General features: G+C 53.1%; 1 protein-coding gene across 5 annotated transcripts in view; it reads right to left on the reverse strand.

Moving 5' to 3' along the window:
* The window catches only part of PTK2B (protein tyrosine kinase 2 beta), a 125,904-nt gene that overhangs the window by 2,250 nt on the left and 107,092 nt on the right, over window positions 1-16,562 (reverse strand). For 4 of the 5 annotated variants that reach the window (XM_051831886.2, XM_051831890.2, XM_051831880.2 and 1 more), the window contains 12 exons: window positions 16,176-16,260; window positions 15,961-16,061; window positions 15,666-15,781; window positions 14,276-14,376; window positions 14,015-14,104; window positions 12,990-13,194; window positions 10,738-10,846; window positions 9,674-9,739; window positions 7,513-7,638; window positions 2,724-2,870; window positions 1,913-1,948; window positions 1,568-1,592 (listed from right to left, as the gene is read on the reverse strand). In XM_051831886.2, the coding sequence (XP_051687846.2) occupies window positions 1,568-1,592; window positions 1,913-1,948; window positions 2,724-2,870; window positions 7,513-7,638; window positions 9,674-9,739; window positions 10,738-10,846; window positions 12,990-13,194; window positions 14,015-14,104; window positions 14,276-14,376; window positions 15,666-15,781; window positions 15,961-16,061; window positions 16,176-16,260 (1,207 nt within the window). The remainder of the gene's footprint in view (window positions 1-1,567; window positions 1,593-1,912; window positions 1,949-2,723; window positions 2,871-7,512; window positions 7,639-9,673; window positions 9,740-10,737; window positions 10,847-12,989; window positions 13,195-14,014; window positions 14,105-14,275; window positions 14,377-15,665; window positions 15,782-15,960; window positions 16,062-16,175; window positions 16,261-16,562) is intronic. The other variant, XM_051831897.2, reaches the window with a different exon arrangement.

Below are 16,562 nucleotides of genomic sequence, written 5' to 3' on the forward strand. Positions count from 1 at the left end.
TCCCCCTGCCCTCCCCAGCCAGCCCCTCACTTCTGCTACCAGGAGACCCCAGGGAAATGACTCTCAAACTCCAGGAAGACACAGGGAAGACAACCTTGCAGCTTCCCTGGCTTGCCCACAGTCGGGAACAAGCACTTTCTATCACATGGACAGAGACGGTGTAATCATGGGATGAGTGTCAGCTCAGGCCCACGCTTCCTCCCCGGGTGGACGCCGGGTTCTGAGAAACAGTAATGCTCTGTGTGGGAGAAACCTCGCTCTCTGAAGGCTGCAGGCATCTGTGAGACCCCAGGGCCAGTGCGGGCACATCTCCTGGCCCAGAGTGGGGGTGTTCTGAGCACTCCTGAGGTTTCCCTTAGTGGGTGGGGCTCGAGGAAGTGAAAGAGCAGCAGAACCCTGATATTCGTTCCGTGTGATCCGCGTGGACACACGCGCCCTGAGGAGCTGCTAGAAGTGGGAGCCCGCAGGGGAAGGCCCACCCGCACTGCTGCCACCAGAGAGCTTGGCCTCCCGGCAGGCAGCTCCTATATACTCCCTGGGCCTTAGTTTCCACGTCATCTTATTTCTGTAAACAAGACAGCTAACTCAGAAGAGTCTCTGGGGCCAGCATGCCTGGGCTCACACCAGGGCTCTGCTGGTTATCAGGTGTGTGACCTTGGCCAAGCCACTCAACCATCCTGTGCCTCAGTTTCACCCTTTGGACAATGGAGACACAGGCTGAGTAGTGTTATCTGGAATGCTTGGGACCAGAAGTGTTCCAGATTTCAATTTTGGTGGGGAGTGGGTATTGGAATATTTGCATCTACATAATAAGATCTCTCCAGGAGAGGACCCAAGTCTAAACACAAAATTCACTTGTTTCCTATATATTTTATACACAGGGCTTGAATATAATTGCATACAACGTTAATAATTTTGTGCAGGAAACAAAGTTGCACGGTGTGGAATTTTCCATCTGTGCTGGCATGATGGTGCTCAAAAGGTTTCCGATTTTCGACTTCAGATTTTCAGATGAGGGATACTCGACCTGTAATAGCAAGTGGCACCTGTCTCCTGGAGTGGCTGTGAGATCAATTGGGTTAACGTTTAGGTGACTCAGGTCTGTATGTGGCTCTGCCCTCAGCAGAGGCTCCTGGGGAGACCCAGGGGATCAGTGGCCTCTCTTCCTTCCCTGGGCCTAGGGGAGATGAAGGTGAATGGGAGAGGTGGGTGGGGCTACTTCATTCTCTACAACAAGCCTCCAACAGAGCACATGGAAATGCCCAGGAAGGGAGAATGCTCAGCTCCTCCAATCAGATGCAGGAGGAGCTGAGCTGAGGGTGTGGGCAGCGGAGATAGGGATGAGAAAGGACACTGTGCGGGGAGAGAGCCACTGGGCTGGGAGGAGTGGTGAGGGGAGGGGCCCACACCAAGCTGACCCCCTCTGCACACTGCAAGGAAAACAAGGCTGACTTTTCTTAAGGCTGCAGGCACACTGTGTGGCTTCACACCAGCCAGGGAATAAGGACCATGGCCCCACCCAGTGTCAGGCACAAACTTCCCCCACAGGAAGGGCAGAAGCACTTACTGTAACCGGCCTCCTTCTCTGGGGTCTGGAAGGAAGGGAGAAGAGAGAAGATCACGCAGGTGGCTCTGGGAAGAACCCGCTTCCTCCCCTTACCTCCTCTCCACCCCTCCACTGGTTGTAGTCACTGGGAGAGGGGAGCTGGGTGCTCCTGAGAGGCCCAGGCAAGGCTAAGAGTGTGGATCTCAGGAGGGTTCAGGAAAAGAGCCATGTGGAGATCAGAGTAAAAGGACAGATCTGCTCCCAAGATGGGAAGCAGCCCAGGAAGAGACAGGCAGGCCCAGGGGGTTGAGGAGGGAACGAGGGGGCACTGGTGCTGCAGGGAATAGACCTTCCCTGGTGACTTACCAGTGGGGACTTATCGTTCATGTAGACCATGGGGTCCTGCAGAGGAGGAAACCAAAGCAAAGGGCTGAGGATTCTGGAACCGGAAGTACCCAGAATGCATGGAGAGCACTGGCTCTGGTGGGGGGGCGTGGTGCAGCACAGGGCATACATGGACACATGGTGTGTGTCCAATCCCTTAGAATGTAAAGGCAGGACGCAGCCTCTCATCTGTCTCCCTTAGCCCAAGGTGCCCTGGCCTCACCTTTATCCAAAAGGAATTCCCTGAACTGAGGGAGTGACACAGCTGTCATGGGAAGGCTCTAGTCACCGGTCTCTAGAAGTCCTTGCTTCTTAAATGGGTAAACTCTGTTGGCCAGTATTGTTGGGAGGCGTCTGTGTGCAGGAATTCTAGGTCCAGGCAGGGAATTCCCAGGTCTGGGGCTGAAGGTAACTGCCTCCTGCATGTGACCTCAAACCCTCCAGAGCAACTGGAGCCTACCTGGCCATCATAAACTCCCTAAAGAGCCCGGGGTCACCAGCCAGTACAAGGGAGGTCATGAGCGCCACTGTCTGACCAGGAACTTGGACGTGAGCTGATCACGCTCCTCTCCGCCCTAATTTCAGTCTTTGAGAACCTTCACCCCTTATTCCTCGGGGAGCCCGGGAATGAAGCAGTGGCCGCCCGGCTCCTTGCTCAGCGCCGTGCTGCAGTGACCACCCTGATGTCACCGATTGGCTTTCTGTGGGTCGGCCGAGTGGACCCAAATTTGGGGGTTCTATGGCAACACCTCCATTCAATGTGGGGGGTTGTTTGGCAACAGCGCTGGCTCACCAAGGACTTCTCCTCCTGCCTCAGCCACTGGTAGTCTTCCGCCATCTGCTTCTGCTGCTTGTCCAGGATCTGCCGCATCTTGACCTTCTCAGCCTCCCACAGCTGCTGGGCCTCTTCTCGGCTGCTGGGTCGGATGAAGTCCTCCTCCTGAGAGGCCAGCACAGAGAATGGAAGGGATCCCGTGAGCCCGGTCCTCAGGTTCAGAGAGAGATGAGCCTCCTTTGTGCCTCCTGGGAGCCACAGCCCTGGCCTCCCCACCTGCTTCTTGCAGGTGTGCGCTTCGATTCCCCAGCTTTCTGTGCAGTTTCATTGACCATCAGCCGCACACACATGCCCGTGTGGCAAGGGGGCGCCCAGCCCAAGAACACACTGTTCAACATGCACTGTGCTCTGTTACATCATCTGCCAGGGAGACGTCGTTTTCAAGTGACTGCCCCTAATATGAGCCTCTCAGTTGGCATTTGTGATGGCGGCTGTCACGTAACAGCTTTAGAAAGGCAAAGCCAGCCCTCTGGAAGCCCTCTGGCTCCTGTCTCCCCCTAAGCACCGTGGCAGTGGGTCTGGACACTTGAAGCTAGTCCCATGGTGTGAGGTCCCAGGAGACTGTCCCCGGCTGAGCAGAGCACGAGAGAGCACCATCGACCATGATCGTGCCCATCTGCTCAGGTGTGCTCTGTATTAGGACAGCAGCCAGGGTTACTTAACCAAAGGTGGAAGAGACACAGAGCTAAAAGGTAAGACGAGGAACACAATTTTAAAAAGACAGCTCTATCGAAACATGCTAAGTGTGTCCCCTCCCTCGCTTTATTCATCTAACCCCTGTTTTTACTCACCTGTGGGGCTCTGCAAATATTCAGTTTTATCTACAAGCTCTTAAGCAGAAGCACTGCATGTTTTTCTATTTTCCCTCAATCTTCCCTAGGGTTCATTTGTGTCAATTTCTGCCTAGTCCTTCCAAACTATTTTTTTTTTTCTGCTGTACAATGATCACCTTTGTTTCTGGGACTGAGAGAGGAAGAGTGTTATTAGCACCTTTTAAAAGTTAATTAATTAATTTGAAAGGCAGACTGACAGAGACAAGAAGAGCTTCCATCCACTGGTTTACTCCCCAAATGGTCACAGTAGTTAGGGCCGAGCTAAGCTGTATCCAGGAGCCAGGAACTCCATCTGGTCTCCCATGTGGATGGCAGGAACTCAAGTACTCATTCCCTCTGCTGCTTCCTAGGCACATGGCAGGGAGATGGATTGGGAGCAGAGCAGCCAGGACTCCAACCAACACTCTGATAGGGGATGCAGGCATCTGAAGCAGCAGCTGAATGTGCTGTAAACAGAATGCCCACCCCAACTGGCACCTCTTGATTGCATAAAGCCAAGGGTTTGCCTTGGCCAGGGGCAGGTTCTTTCTCTGATGTCCAAGAGAGCAGGGCTTTCAGTTCCTTTTCCCCCAAGTGGCCAGTTTACGTACAAGTTACTTGTGGAAGACGTTAGCAATGACCTCTTGTTACTTCCAGCAAGCCGCAATCTAGAAATTTCCCCACTGAGGCCTATGAAGCATACTTCAGGATTACAGCACAATTTAAAAATGTTTCTATTGGGATGCATTTCCTAGTGCTCACTGGACTTCAGTTACCCATCTCAATTTCTCATAGTACTTTCCCCATTAGTTAGGGCTCTCACTGAAGTAGTCTTTGCTCATTAACATACCCAACTACTATTTATTAAGCAACTATTGTGTAACAGGTGGGGGGCTGGGATGGACAAGACGCATAACATCCCTGTTCTCCTGGGGCTAAGCAAGAAATACTCAGACCAGGGCTTTTCCACTTCTGCACTACTGACACCTGGGGCCAAATAATCCCTTTTTGAACATTTTTTTCTTTTTCTTCTTCTTTTTTTTTTTTTTTTGACAGGCAGAGTGGACAGTGAGAGAGAGAGAGAGAGAGACAGAGGGAAAGGTCTTCCTTTACCGTTGGTTCACCCTCCAATGGCTGCTTTGGCTGGCACGCTGTGGCTGGTGCACTGTGCTGATCTGAAGCCAGGAGCCAGGAGCTTCTCCTGGTCTCCCATGTGGGTGCGGGGACCCAAGCACTTGGGCCATCCTCCACTGCACTCCCTGGCCACAGCAGAGAGCTGGCCTGGAAGAGGAGCGACTGGGACAGAATCCAGCGCCCCAACCGGGACTAGAACCCGGTGTGCTGGCGCCATAGGCAGAGGATTAGCCTAGTGAGCCACTGTGCCGGCCATGAACATTTTTACTTATCTGTTGTTTGAAAGGCAGAGATGGAGGTGGGGGAGGGGGAGAGAAAGAAACAGAGCAGAGATCTTCCATCCTCTGGTTCACTCCCCAGATGACTGCAATATTTGGGACTGAGCCAGGCCAAGCCAGGCTTCCAGAACTCAGGGTGGGTCTCCCCTGTGGGTGACAGGGACCCAAGTTCTTAAGCCACTACCTAATGCTGCCCAGGGTGTGTATCAGCAGGAAGTTAGAATGGGAAGCAGACCAAGAAGAAAATGAAGAACTTAAAAAAAAACCCAAGTCTCTTTAGGGTTGACTGCTGAACTACAGCTCAGGTGTTTTCAGGCACTGGACATTCACGCTGCTGACTACTTCTGCCCTTAGAAGGAATCAGGCCTTATGGTGTTTTAATATGACTCTCATAAGGGAGGGCATCTTCCACGACTTGGCTACGACCCTTCCTGCCAGCCTTATTCCTACCACCACAGTAGCCCTTCCTTCTTCCAGCCAATAGTTCCTCAGGTTTCTCAGCACTCAGTCTTGCTCTCCCTGCTGCCTCTGTCGCTTCTGTCCCCTGCACTCCAGTTTCTTCCTCCGAGCACTCCCCAGCCTCCAAGACCCTGCTGTAAAAAACACCTGGGAGGGGGCATTCCCTCTAAGCTTCTGCTTTGTGGCCCCCACAGCTTTCTGGCTTCACTTACACCTAAGTGTGTCCCTGGCCTGTTCCTTCTGGCCAACTGTAAACTCTATGCAGGCAGCACCGCCTTGTTCCCCTTCAGAACCTTGGACAGCGTCCTGCAGGTGCCCACGCAGCCGGTGGTTGACTGGATTTTAAATCTCAATTGTGAGGTCTTCAAGAGGGAGACTGCTGCCTCCGGTCTCTGGTGTGGCATCCCACAGAGGGCCAGATGAATCGGGCTCTGTGCCCAGTCAGTAGAAATACATCATTTTTGTGGAAAAACCATCTCTGAATGTTTGTTAAATGTTTTTAAATGCCTTGTGGGGAACTTATTTTACCATTTCTACCTAGAAGAGGCTTTATCCATGTTTCTGATCTATACTACAAAGTGGAGTTTGTATTTTTAACCTTTTTTGTTTATTTAAGGACATGCTCACTATGTTCTTTTAGGCTGATTCTCCTTATGGCAGGCAATTACTAATAAACCCCTGACACAAAACTCTCTCTCTCCCTCTCTCTCTCTCTCCTGCACAGTCTGTCTTTATGGAACTGAACAAAATCCTCCCAGGGAAGCAGGGATCAGTTAAAGGCAATGCTACCCCTTAAAGGTGCAAAATAGCTTCTTTGGTAAAGCACACATTTTTAAGTCAAACTCACCAAAACTTAGTTAATTCTGAATATAGAGCCAAGGGCAGGAGGGTGGAGGAACTGAACACTCTCTAAATTATAGTCTATACTTAACATGCTGATTTAGTATTGTTAAGCACATGCAAATATAGAAATTGGTTAAATTCATGTAAAAGAGAAAAATGAAGGTGGTCAGGGAAAAATTAATTTCACAACAGATTTTGGTACCTGTAATTCTAAGTTGCCACGCTCCTTTCAAAATTTTACTAAATTAAGAATAACAGCACAGAAGAGTGAGGGCATTTCAGAGAAAAATGTATATTATCTTCCAATTCTCTTCCTCCAATAACATTTAAGTACTTTTCTATATCATATTATTTGCCTACAGTTTCCAAATCTACTGTAATAAATGGATATCTTCCTCCCAAATATTTAGAGCCATGTATCCTGAGCCTGAAATGCATGCCTGTACACACAGTTCAAATGAAAATCCTAAGAGTTTTGGTCTGCTTCGTAGCTTAGGTTAGTGTATAGATCAAGTGTTCAGGCAACTGACCACAGGTGGGCTTTGTTATTAAAGGAAGTGATTGGGGCATATGCTTATCAGCACAGGTGGCTATGGAGACTTAAAACCTGACCATCAGAGACTACTCCATGAAGCACCTGGGGTCTCACTGTCAGCTGACAATGAAGAGGTGACTGGGGAAGTGGCTAGCCCCTCCTGCACCCCCCTCCCCGTCTCTAGCTAGATAATGAGCTGGAGTCCACCCCAGTCCCTCAGTTCCTTGCCATCCAGTGGAACCTTTTACAAAAGCAGCAGGAGGGGCAGCCACAGACTCCTTTGGCTGAAGCAATTAGCAATCAGGGCATTCAGGCAGGAAGGCAGAGTGGGGCTACAAAGGAACCCCCAGGTTCTTTTATTCCCCAGCACCACCTGGCATGGCTATGCTCTGCCCCTTGGAGCTTGCACACTTCTGTGGGCCACCCTGTCCCTGGGGTCCAGGAGGGACAAGAGCAGTTCCGGGTCCACCTGGTGTCCACAGAAGCAGAGCCTGTCCTGGCCCCCAGCCTCTGATGTGTTTGCGAAGGGAAGGGAGTCCCAGAGTCCCTCCATGGCCTGCCTGGTGCATGGAAGTGGGGAGAGCCCCTCACGAGCCTGAGGACCTGGCATTGTCCGTGCCCCAGGCCGCCTCCCTCTGGCAACCTCCTCGCTCCAGGCTGGGACCCAGCATGCAGAGGCCTCTTACCCGCATGCTGTGGCGCTTGAAGACATTGTGCCGGTGCAGAGGCGGGGTGTGCAGCGAGTTAACAGGAGATGGGTACTCCATAGGGCTGGTGAGCGTGGGAGAGCTGGCACACAGACCCTCGGGGACCTATTCAGGAGAAGCAAAGAAGCACAAGGCACAGGGACAAGGCAAGAAGGCGGACAATTAGCTGCTACAAACATGAGCACAAAGAAATGATACAGGACTTGCTCTCCGGGAGCTAGTACGAACGTGATATGGGCATTTCATTGGCCCTGGAGACACGGCAGAGCAGTGCGCCCTCTCATTCCCCCATGAAGTGCACGCAGGAAGGGCACACATGAAATTGACCTCCTGAGAGCAGGTCCCCTCCCTGAGGACCCTTCAGAACAGTCCTGTCACGGATCAGTGGAGATGGCTAGCCCACAGATGATCTCCCTCTTACTCGTCTATCTCCATCAGTAGACAGGCATAGATATTCACATGCACTTCAAAAGTTTTTGCTCCAAAATCAACTTATCTTTTCATTCCTTTTTCCATGAACTTTTTGAAGTTTGCACATGTAGACATATATGCTCATATCCTACACATGCACACAGTCATCCCCCAGTATCCATGGGGAATTACTTCCAGGGCCCACGGACAAGAAAAGTAATCCCTGATGCTCAAGTCTCTTACATGGCATGGCAGAGCAGTTGTACATAACCTCACTTACTCATAGACTTACTTACAATACCGAATATAATGTACTAATATAACAGTGTAAATAATTATAATAAATATATAATGTAATAATATAATGTAAATAATTATAATAATATAAATAATATAAGTGGTAATGTTTAAATAAATAGTAATATAAACAGTTAGGTTGTATTGCTCAGGGAATGAAAAGAAAAAACCATGTAGAAGTTCAGCACAGACAATTTTTCTCCACACTTTTGATCTTCAGTTGGTTGACTCAACAGATGCAGAACTTATGGATATGGAAAACTGAGTGTGTATATGTAATTTTTTTTTAAATTTTGACATGTCATTCGAGAGGCAGCAAGAGAGAGACACACACATTTCCCAGCCCCTGCATCTCTCCCTAAATGCCCACAACAGCCAGAGCTGGGCCAGCTGAAGCCTTAGCCTGGAACTCCATCTGCGTCTCCCCGGCGGGTGGCAGAGATCTAAGAACTGCAGTCATCATGTGCTGCCTCCCGGGATGCGTACTAGCTGGATGGAGCAGCAGCTATTCCAGCTAGGCACTCTGATATGGGATGCAGGTGTCCCAGTGACGATTTAATTGCTGTGTCCATGGACATCCCTATTTGGTTTTTTAATGAGAAATGTTACCTCTACTTTAAATACCAAAGAAGGGTAAGTCTCTTTTTAAAGAATGCTGCTGCCTCCTTCTGAATCGAGTCTTTTGCTTCACACAAAGGACTGGCATGTTAGTTCTTGGAAGGGCTTGTTTTGGCACTGGGACCCTTCCTTGATAAGAAGTATATGATCATAAGACACTAAGGAACACCAAATACACTGGTATTGCTTCTAATGATTGAGATGCCACATTTTTGAACAGCAACTCTGAGCTGGAAGATGCAGAGAAGAAAAGAGAGGACTGGGCTCTCTCTTCCTGGGATGCAAGAGAGACACAGGACAGCGACAGTTCTGAGGTGGGGACCTGCAGCCTGGGAAAGATTCATGGTTGGTGGTGACGGCTGTGGGAGAAAGCTCACACGGAACCTTGCTCTCTCTTCACGGCCACTCAGGGTCTGGCAGGGCCTCTGCAGGAGCCCCAGGGAGCACCTCCATTCTTGGGAAAGCATCGACTGTCCTCGGCTCCCCGGGGTTCCTTCTCAGCAGGCTGTGCTCAGGGTGGGAAGCCAGGGAAGCTGTGGACACAGCGAAGCAGCTGCAGGCAGGCACACAAAACAGAACACACACAGACGGACAGACTGGGGTTAACACAGGTCTTCTGAGCTGAGGATAACCTGGTACAAACATATGTCTGTTCTTTTGCTCTGAATTCAAATTCTGTACAAGGTGCCAAGGAGAAGACAACCTCCATCACTCAAGTGATCACCGCGCCTCAAAGGCATAAGAATGGAATTTTAGGAAGGACCCCGATGAGGGGTGGACCTGAACCTTCCCAGCCCCCTGGTTACATATTTACCTGGAACTGCAGCTTGGGAGCCAGGAGGTTGGTTTGTGGAGGGGGTCTATACTTGGGCCGGCTGGGCTGGAAGAAGAACAGAGTTGTGTCAGTCGCTTCTCTCTCTCTTTGAGTGAGGGACAACTGAAGCTTATTCAGAGAGATGAGGGGCAAAGTTATTAAAATAATTTGTATGCACTTATTGAATACCAATTACCTGCTGTGCTGGGAATATACAAAAAGGCCAGTTTCTCTGCCCTCCTGGGGGTTCTCACTAATTGGAGGGTCAGTGACCTGTCAGGGGCAGCCTCCCTATCCCTGTGGGCACCTGCCAAGTAATTACAGAGCCCTGGCCATTCAGAGGTGGAGGACACAGCTGGCTTTGCACTGAAGGCTCACAGGGGAGAGGAAAATTGACCTGGACCAAAGGGAAGGGACAGGGCATGCCAGGCCAGGAGGACAGCGAGAAAAGCTCTGGGACCAGACTGGGCACTACTATGGCCTGGACGCTTAGGTTCCCTCCAAATTCATGTGTTGGAGCCCCAACCCTTAATGTCGGGGTACTCAGAGGCAGGGCTGTGGGAGGTGATAGGCTTAGATGAGACTCATGAGGGCGGAGCCCCGGGATGGGATGGGTGCCCTTAAAGGAGGAAGAGGAGAGACAAGAGATTGCACTTTATGCACCAGGTGAGGATACAGTGAGGAAGGGGTCACCTGTAAGTGACAAAGGGGCCCTCACCAGCCTCCAGCTCCTTGAACATGGACATCCAGCCTCCAGCAGTGTGAGCTAATGCTGCCGTTGAAGTCACCCTGCCTGTAGTATTTTCTTAGAGCAGCTCCAGATGGCATGCAGGCCTAGTCCCTTGAAACCCACCCACCTGCTGGTGTGGCAGCAAGGCTCTGGTTCCCAAGCACAGGGCTATGGACCGAAACTGCACCTAAGGGCCCATCAGTCTGATGGACAGCTGGGGTGGGGACTGAGAGAGGACCACAGGGAAGCATCCTGCCTGTGTCGTGGAAACAGGTGAGACAGGGACTCAGCTGTGCTGTGGCTCAGGGACCAAGGAGGCCAGAGCTTGCCTTACCTTTGGTGGGGGTTCCTGGAAGCCTGTGGGCTCCAAGATTTTGGGAGGTCGGTAGCGAGCATTCCTCTCCTGCTCTAGAGCAATGTCCTTCTCCATCTGGTAAATGTCACTGTCACAGAGTTGGGTCAGATAAGAAGAGAGAACCAAGGTCAAGGCCAGCTGCTGCTCAGGGCTCCTCTCTGTACTTCCCCGGAGTGGGAGGGGCCTGGACGAGCACCACTGCCTCCCATTTCCATCTCCACCTCCCCCGCAGAGACGGGGAGAACTCTTGGCTGCAGGCTGGGACAGAACCCCGAGGCCTCCGCCACCCCAAGGCTAGGAGGATCCCAGGAATGGATCCAAGTAGGGAGAAGTGCTTGGAGAGCCAGGCTGAGCTTGCTGCAGCCCATGAGCCCCTGTGGGTTCTCTCCCGGGCCAGCTCTGTGCATGCTTCTCAACCTGGAAATCACAGCTCCTGGGGTACCCTGGAATTCCTGCAAGGGGCTCGTGGCTCCACTGTTCACATGGGTACCAAGCATCACACACTGCTGAGGTGCACTACTGTGCTTGCAAAGCACACGCAAGACACTGTGTAATCAAAGTTCCATCGTGTAGCTTACTACATTTTGTTGATGGGAGAATTCTAAAAGTGTGGCTGGCACTGAGTAGAGGCATTCTCAAAATATGTCTTTAAAAATCTTTCTACGCCCAAGATTGGGGACCCTGAATCAACTCCTTTCCTAAGTCCCAGGCAGGGACTGAGGGAGGTACCCTGGGGTTCTCTGGCCATCCTTGGGGTCCCTCTGGAGAAGATGGGTCCATCCGGGATGGGGGCTGGCTTAGTGCCGCTGCTGGGGGTCTCTCTTGGCCCAGAGATGGGCTCTGCCTCACTGCGATGATCCTTAAGGCCCCAGGATGGATTGAGACCCCATCCTCATGCTTCCAGAGCTTTTGCCCTCTCAAACGGCATCTTTCAAGCATTTTTCTCCTGCGACCCTCGGGCTTCTCACACCTCCCTTAGGCGAGCAACAGATGAATCCAGAATGGATCAGGGGTGTTTATGAGGGTAGACTGGAACAGAAAAGCTTTTAGGCCAGTGTTTTCAGCCTGTGTAGGGGCCTCTGTCCCATGGAAGAACATTTCTCCTGCCTTCCTAGCCTGGCCTGGGAAGTCCCAGCGTCCCTCCCGGGGTTCCCCCACCAGGGAGACTCCGTGGGCTATTGTCTTATGAGATCCCCAAAGCAGCAGTTAGCAAAAGCCAAATTGAGCCTATTACCTATTTCTATATGGCCTCAAACTAAGAAGGTTTTGCACATTTTTTAGTGATTAAAAAAAGAAGAAGAAAAAAGGATCTCATAACACAAGAAAATGACATGAGATTCAAATTTCAGGATCTACAAATGAATTTTTTGGGGGACACAACTATTTCTATTAATCCACATATTATCTATAGCTATTTTAAAGCTACACTGGTAGAACTGAATAAGGAATGAACAGCTCAAAATGCTTATTATCAGGCCCTGTGCAGGAAAAGCTTCCTGACCATCACCCCAAAGGAAGCCAGAAGGGGCGGGCGTTTGGCACAGAGGTTCAGACACCACATGGGGTTCCCACCTGCCATAAAGGAGTGTCTGGGTTCCAGTCCCAGCTCCACTTCTGATGCCAGCTTCCTGTTAATATACACTCTGAGAGGCAGCAACTGATAGTTCAAGTTCTTGGATTCCAGCTACCAGCTAGGAGACCAGACTGATTTCGCACTCCTGGCGGTGGCCTGGCCCAGCCCCAGCTGTTGCATGGACTTGAAGTGGAGAGGAGAGGAGGGCAGGAAGGTGATGCTGGGGCTTCTGCAAAGGGCATGGGCCCTTTGTTCAGAGTCTGCCTCAGTCCTTTGATTCCAAACAAAGGGATATTTTCTGAGCACACTCTACTGGCAAGACACTGACCTTGGAGTTGAGAGATACCTGGATGTGCAAGGCTTCCCCGGGCTCACCTTGTCTCCAAGCTCATACCCGACAGTGAACTTGGTCTCAATCTTCCATCCTCTGTCGGAACTACCAAGGGTCTCTATGCTAAGTGTCTGGCACCGTGCATCTGCTGCAAGGATTGGCTGACTCCTTTGGACGTAGGGTTCAGAGCTGGCCAGAAGAGGGGGCTCTGGGTGGGAATTCCCAGCCCTGTGGGTCACTGTCAACCTCTCACTGCTGTGTAAGAAAAGCCTGGCTCTCCGGGCAGCCAAGCAGGCCCTCCGCCCATCGCCCCTGCTCCCGGCTCACCTGAGGCTGCACACAAGCTCGGTGAAGCGAGGCCGGTCACTGGGGTCGTAGTCCCAGCAGCGGGTCATGAGGGTGTAAAGGATGGGTGGGCAGAGGTCAGGTTTGGGCAGCCGGTCCCCTTTCTCGAGCACCCCGATGACATCCTTGTTCTCCAGCCAGAAGAAGGGCTGCTTCCCAAAGCTCAAGATCTCCCACATGCACACGGCTGAGGGCAGAGGGGAGGGCTCAGGCCCCGTGCTAGGAAGAGGCCGGGCCACCCTCCCAGGCATGACTAGGGCAACCAGCACGAGGCTGGAGGAGCCCCCGGGCTGCCTTGCTGCTCTGTCTAATACCTCTAGGGACTTACCCACCAAGGATGTCTGCTCCAGGTACCTATGACCTGCCCTTGTGGTCCATGAACCAAGGCCCCCTTTCTAGATGCCCTCAGCATGGAGCTATGGGGTGCAGCGGATCAGGAGGTGGCCTTCTCCTAGGAAGAACTGAATCCCTTCCCAGAAAGTGGGAGTGGAAGCCGCGCACCAGCACTTGCTGGCCATGTGAGTGCAGGCCAGCCCCCGACTTGTCTGAGCCTCAGTTTCCCCATCTGGAAAATGGGAGTGATACTAATGCACTTTGCTGGAGTGGCCCTGGGAGAGCTGTGGGATGCCTCGCAGAGCCGCGTGCTCTGTGAGAAGCCGTCCACCTGCACTCAACTCTGTCCTCCCCACACCTGCTCCTCTTCACAGGACAAGCCTCCAAGGGCTGTCTTTGGGGTCCTGCTGAGGGGGCTTCACATTAGTCCATGGCACTAGCCCATGGAGTACACGCTTATCTCAAGAGCCTTTTCCAGGAACATGCTACCTGCCCAGGCCAACCCTTGGCCTCCCCACTCCAGGAACTTCTCAAGTGACCACAGCAAAACAGACCCTGGGAACTGGGGGCGGGGGTGCTCAGATCCCATCCTAGCTCCCTGAACCCTTCTAAGCCTCAGGTCACGGAAGTGAGAACCTGAGCCCTTTCCCCCATCCTCCCACACTGCCACTCACCGAACATCCAGACGTCGCTGGCTGTCGTGAAGCGGCGGAAATTGATGGACTCAGGGGACATCCATTTGATGGGCAGGCGCGTCACAGAGGCTTTGTGCAGGCAGAGAGGTTTGCAGGGGTGGTTTGGGGAAGAAAGATCCAGGATTATCCAGACATGCAGCCTACCCTCCAGAGAGACGACCCGTGGCCCGGGCGTCCTTTTTCTAGGCTCTGGCTTCAGTGGCCCCTCTAGGGGTGAAGCCGCAGCCAGGGCCCCCTCACCTTTGTAATACTCCTCATCCTCAATGTACCGAGAGAGGCCAAAGTCCCCCAGCTTCACACACTCAGGCGAGGCCACCAGGATGTTCCGGACAGCAATGTCCCTGGCAGGAGGATTGGAAGACCAGGGTGAGAGACAGCCATACCGAGGGAGGAGGAGACAGAGCGGAGAGTGCTGGCCAGGTGGCTTCTGTTGGCCACTGCCCCCGCAGAGTCGTCTTGCTGAAGCGCAGCTCCCCAGGGAGTCCCCAACACTCCCAAGGCCCTCTGTCAGCTCTGTCCAACTCACTGTCAGTCTTTGCCTCTGTGGTCCCTTCTCAGGATCCCATTCTGCATGCCCATAGGACCATTTAGGTATCGTGGCCTAGAGACCCTCTGAACCCCTGGTACAGGAGAGCAGACCAGGACATGGGTGGGGGCTGGGGGAAGGAACCTGCCCAGCAGGTGGGCTACTCCCCCCGCGCCCCCCCCCCCCCCCCCCGCTTCAAGCAGGAGCACCTGCTTGAAGTTTATCTGCTCAGTTTATCTCCAGTTCTTGGCATAATTCCAACCCCAAACTAGTTCTCCCGGCAGGCTCCTCTCCCCAGTATTTTGCTAATTGAAAAGATGCCTTAAAAGCATAGCAATTTGAAATAATTAAAGTAAGCAGATCAGTCTCCCAGCACATTAGCCCTTGACTATCTAAGTCGCGTTCTCGGTCTTCATGCTGGAAGCTTCTCAGGGAAAGGAAGCTGTGTCTGTTCTGATCAGGACTTTGTCCCAGCGTCTAGGACAGCACCCAGCCCTGTACAGGACTGCATGGCATCTGCTGAATGAGCGCATCAACGAATGCACGGATGAACTCAGGCTTTACCCTCTCACGTGGCTTTGCACAGGACTGGGCACAACGCCAAGAGATAATGTCAACCGTGGGGTAGGCATCCCCCGGGCCACGATCCCAACGTAGGAGCCTCCTTTCAGGGCAGGGCAACAGAGGGAGGTGGAGGAGGGGCCACCTGCATGGGCAAAGGCAGGCCTGGACCCCAGGACCCTCCTCCTTCCTGGGCCACGTGTCCCGCGTGGGGAAGCCAGAGAAGAGGGAGCTCTGAGCAAGGCAGAAGCTGTTTCAGGACCCCCACAGAGGAGGGGTGGGAGGTGCTGAGCTATAATCGGACCCCCGAGGCTCAGAGTTCCTCTAACTATGATCCTACAGGGTGCAGACGGCTGTTTAACATCCCAGATGTAGGCACAGGCTCGCAGGTGCTCAGGCGCTATAAGTGGCTGGGAAAGTCAAGGCCGCAGCGGGGATTCCAGCACCATCTGTGCACACCCTGCCTCGCCCCAGCCTCCGGAGCCAGCAGCAGGATGGGCCTGGCTCCCACGCTGCCCTGCTGCCTCCCTCCCTCGCCCCTACCTGTGCACGCAGTTGATGCTCTCCAGGTAGGCCATCGCCTTGCATATCTGCAGCGAGTACAGGACGAGGGTGAGCACCTTCAGGGAGTTCTTGTTTCGCTCCAGGTAGTGGCCCAGCTGCAGGAGGGGGACAGAGTCATCGGGGGCCCCAGCGAGCGCCCCACATGGCAGCAAGCCCAAAGGCAGTCAGACCTTCCAGGAATCTCCTCTCCAAACAGAAGGCTCTCCACGCCTCCTCCCCAGGCGCCCTGTTCAAGCCCGGCCCAGCGGGGTCGCAGGGCTCCAATCCTGCTCACCTCCCCGTAGGGGTACAGCTCCATGATGATCCAGGTGGGCTCCTCCTCGATGATGCCCATCAGCTTCACGATGTGCGGGTGGTCGAGGTTCTTCATGATCACTGTGGCGGGGGCCAACGGGACGGCTCGGAGCAGCTCACGGGCCCCGGGCCCCCTGCAGTGGGGTCCTGGCACCGCTCCCCCCATCCCGGGGGCCCTCCCCAGGGGGCGCCTACCTGCCTCGCTCATGAACTTCTCCTTGTTGTCCAGGGTGCAGTCTTTCTTGCAGGTCTTCACAGCCACGTTGATTTTCTCCCCTTTCTGCAACAAGAGTGAGTTCAGGGACTCTGGGTCCAGGCTAGCGTGCCTCACAGAGATGTGTCCCCTCTCCAGCCTCAGCACAGGACTCGCGGTGACTTCCCTGCTGGCCAAGGGCAGGCTGGGGACTCGGGCGGGGCACCGCATCCTCCCCTGCTCCCCTCCTCTGTCTCTCCTCCTCACTTTCTTCGCAGTCAGGCTGTGTTAGGATTGGAAGAAGTTGTCCACAAGAAAATCTCTCATGTTCTGGCTGTCCAGATGAGCGCCTGAGCCTGGCTGCCACAGGATCTACCCAAGGGCAGCAG

The sequence above is a fragment of the Oryctolagus cuniculus genome, chromosome 2 (assembly GCF_964237555.1).
Source record: "Oryctolagus cuniculus chromosome 2, mOryCun1.1, whole genome shotgun sequence".
Classification (NCBI taxonomy): domain Eukaryota; kingdom Metazoa; phylum Chordata; class Mammalia; order Lagomorpha; family Leporidae; genus Oryctolagus; species Oryctolagus cuniculus.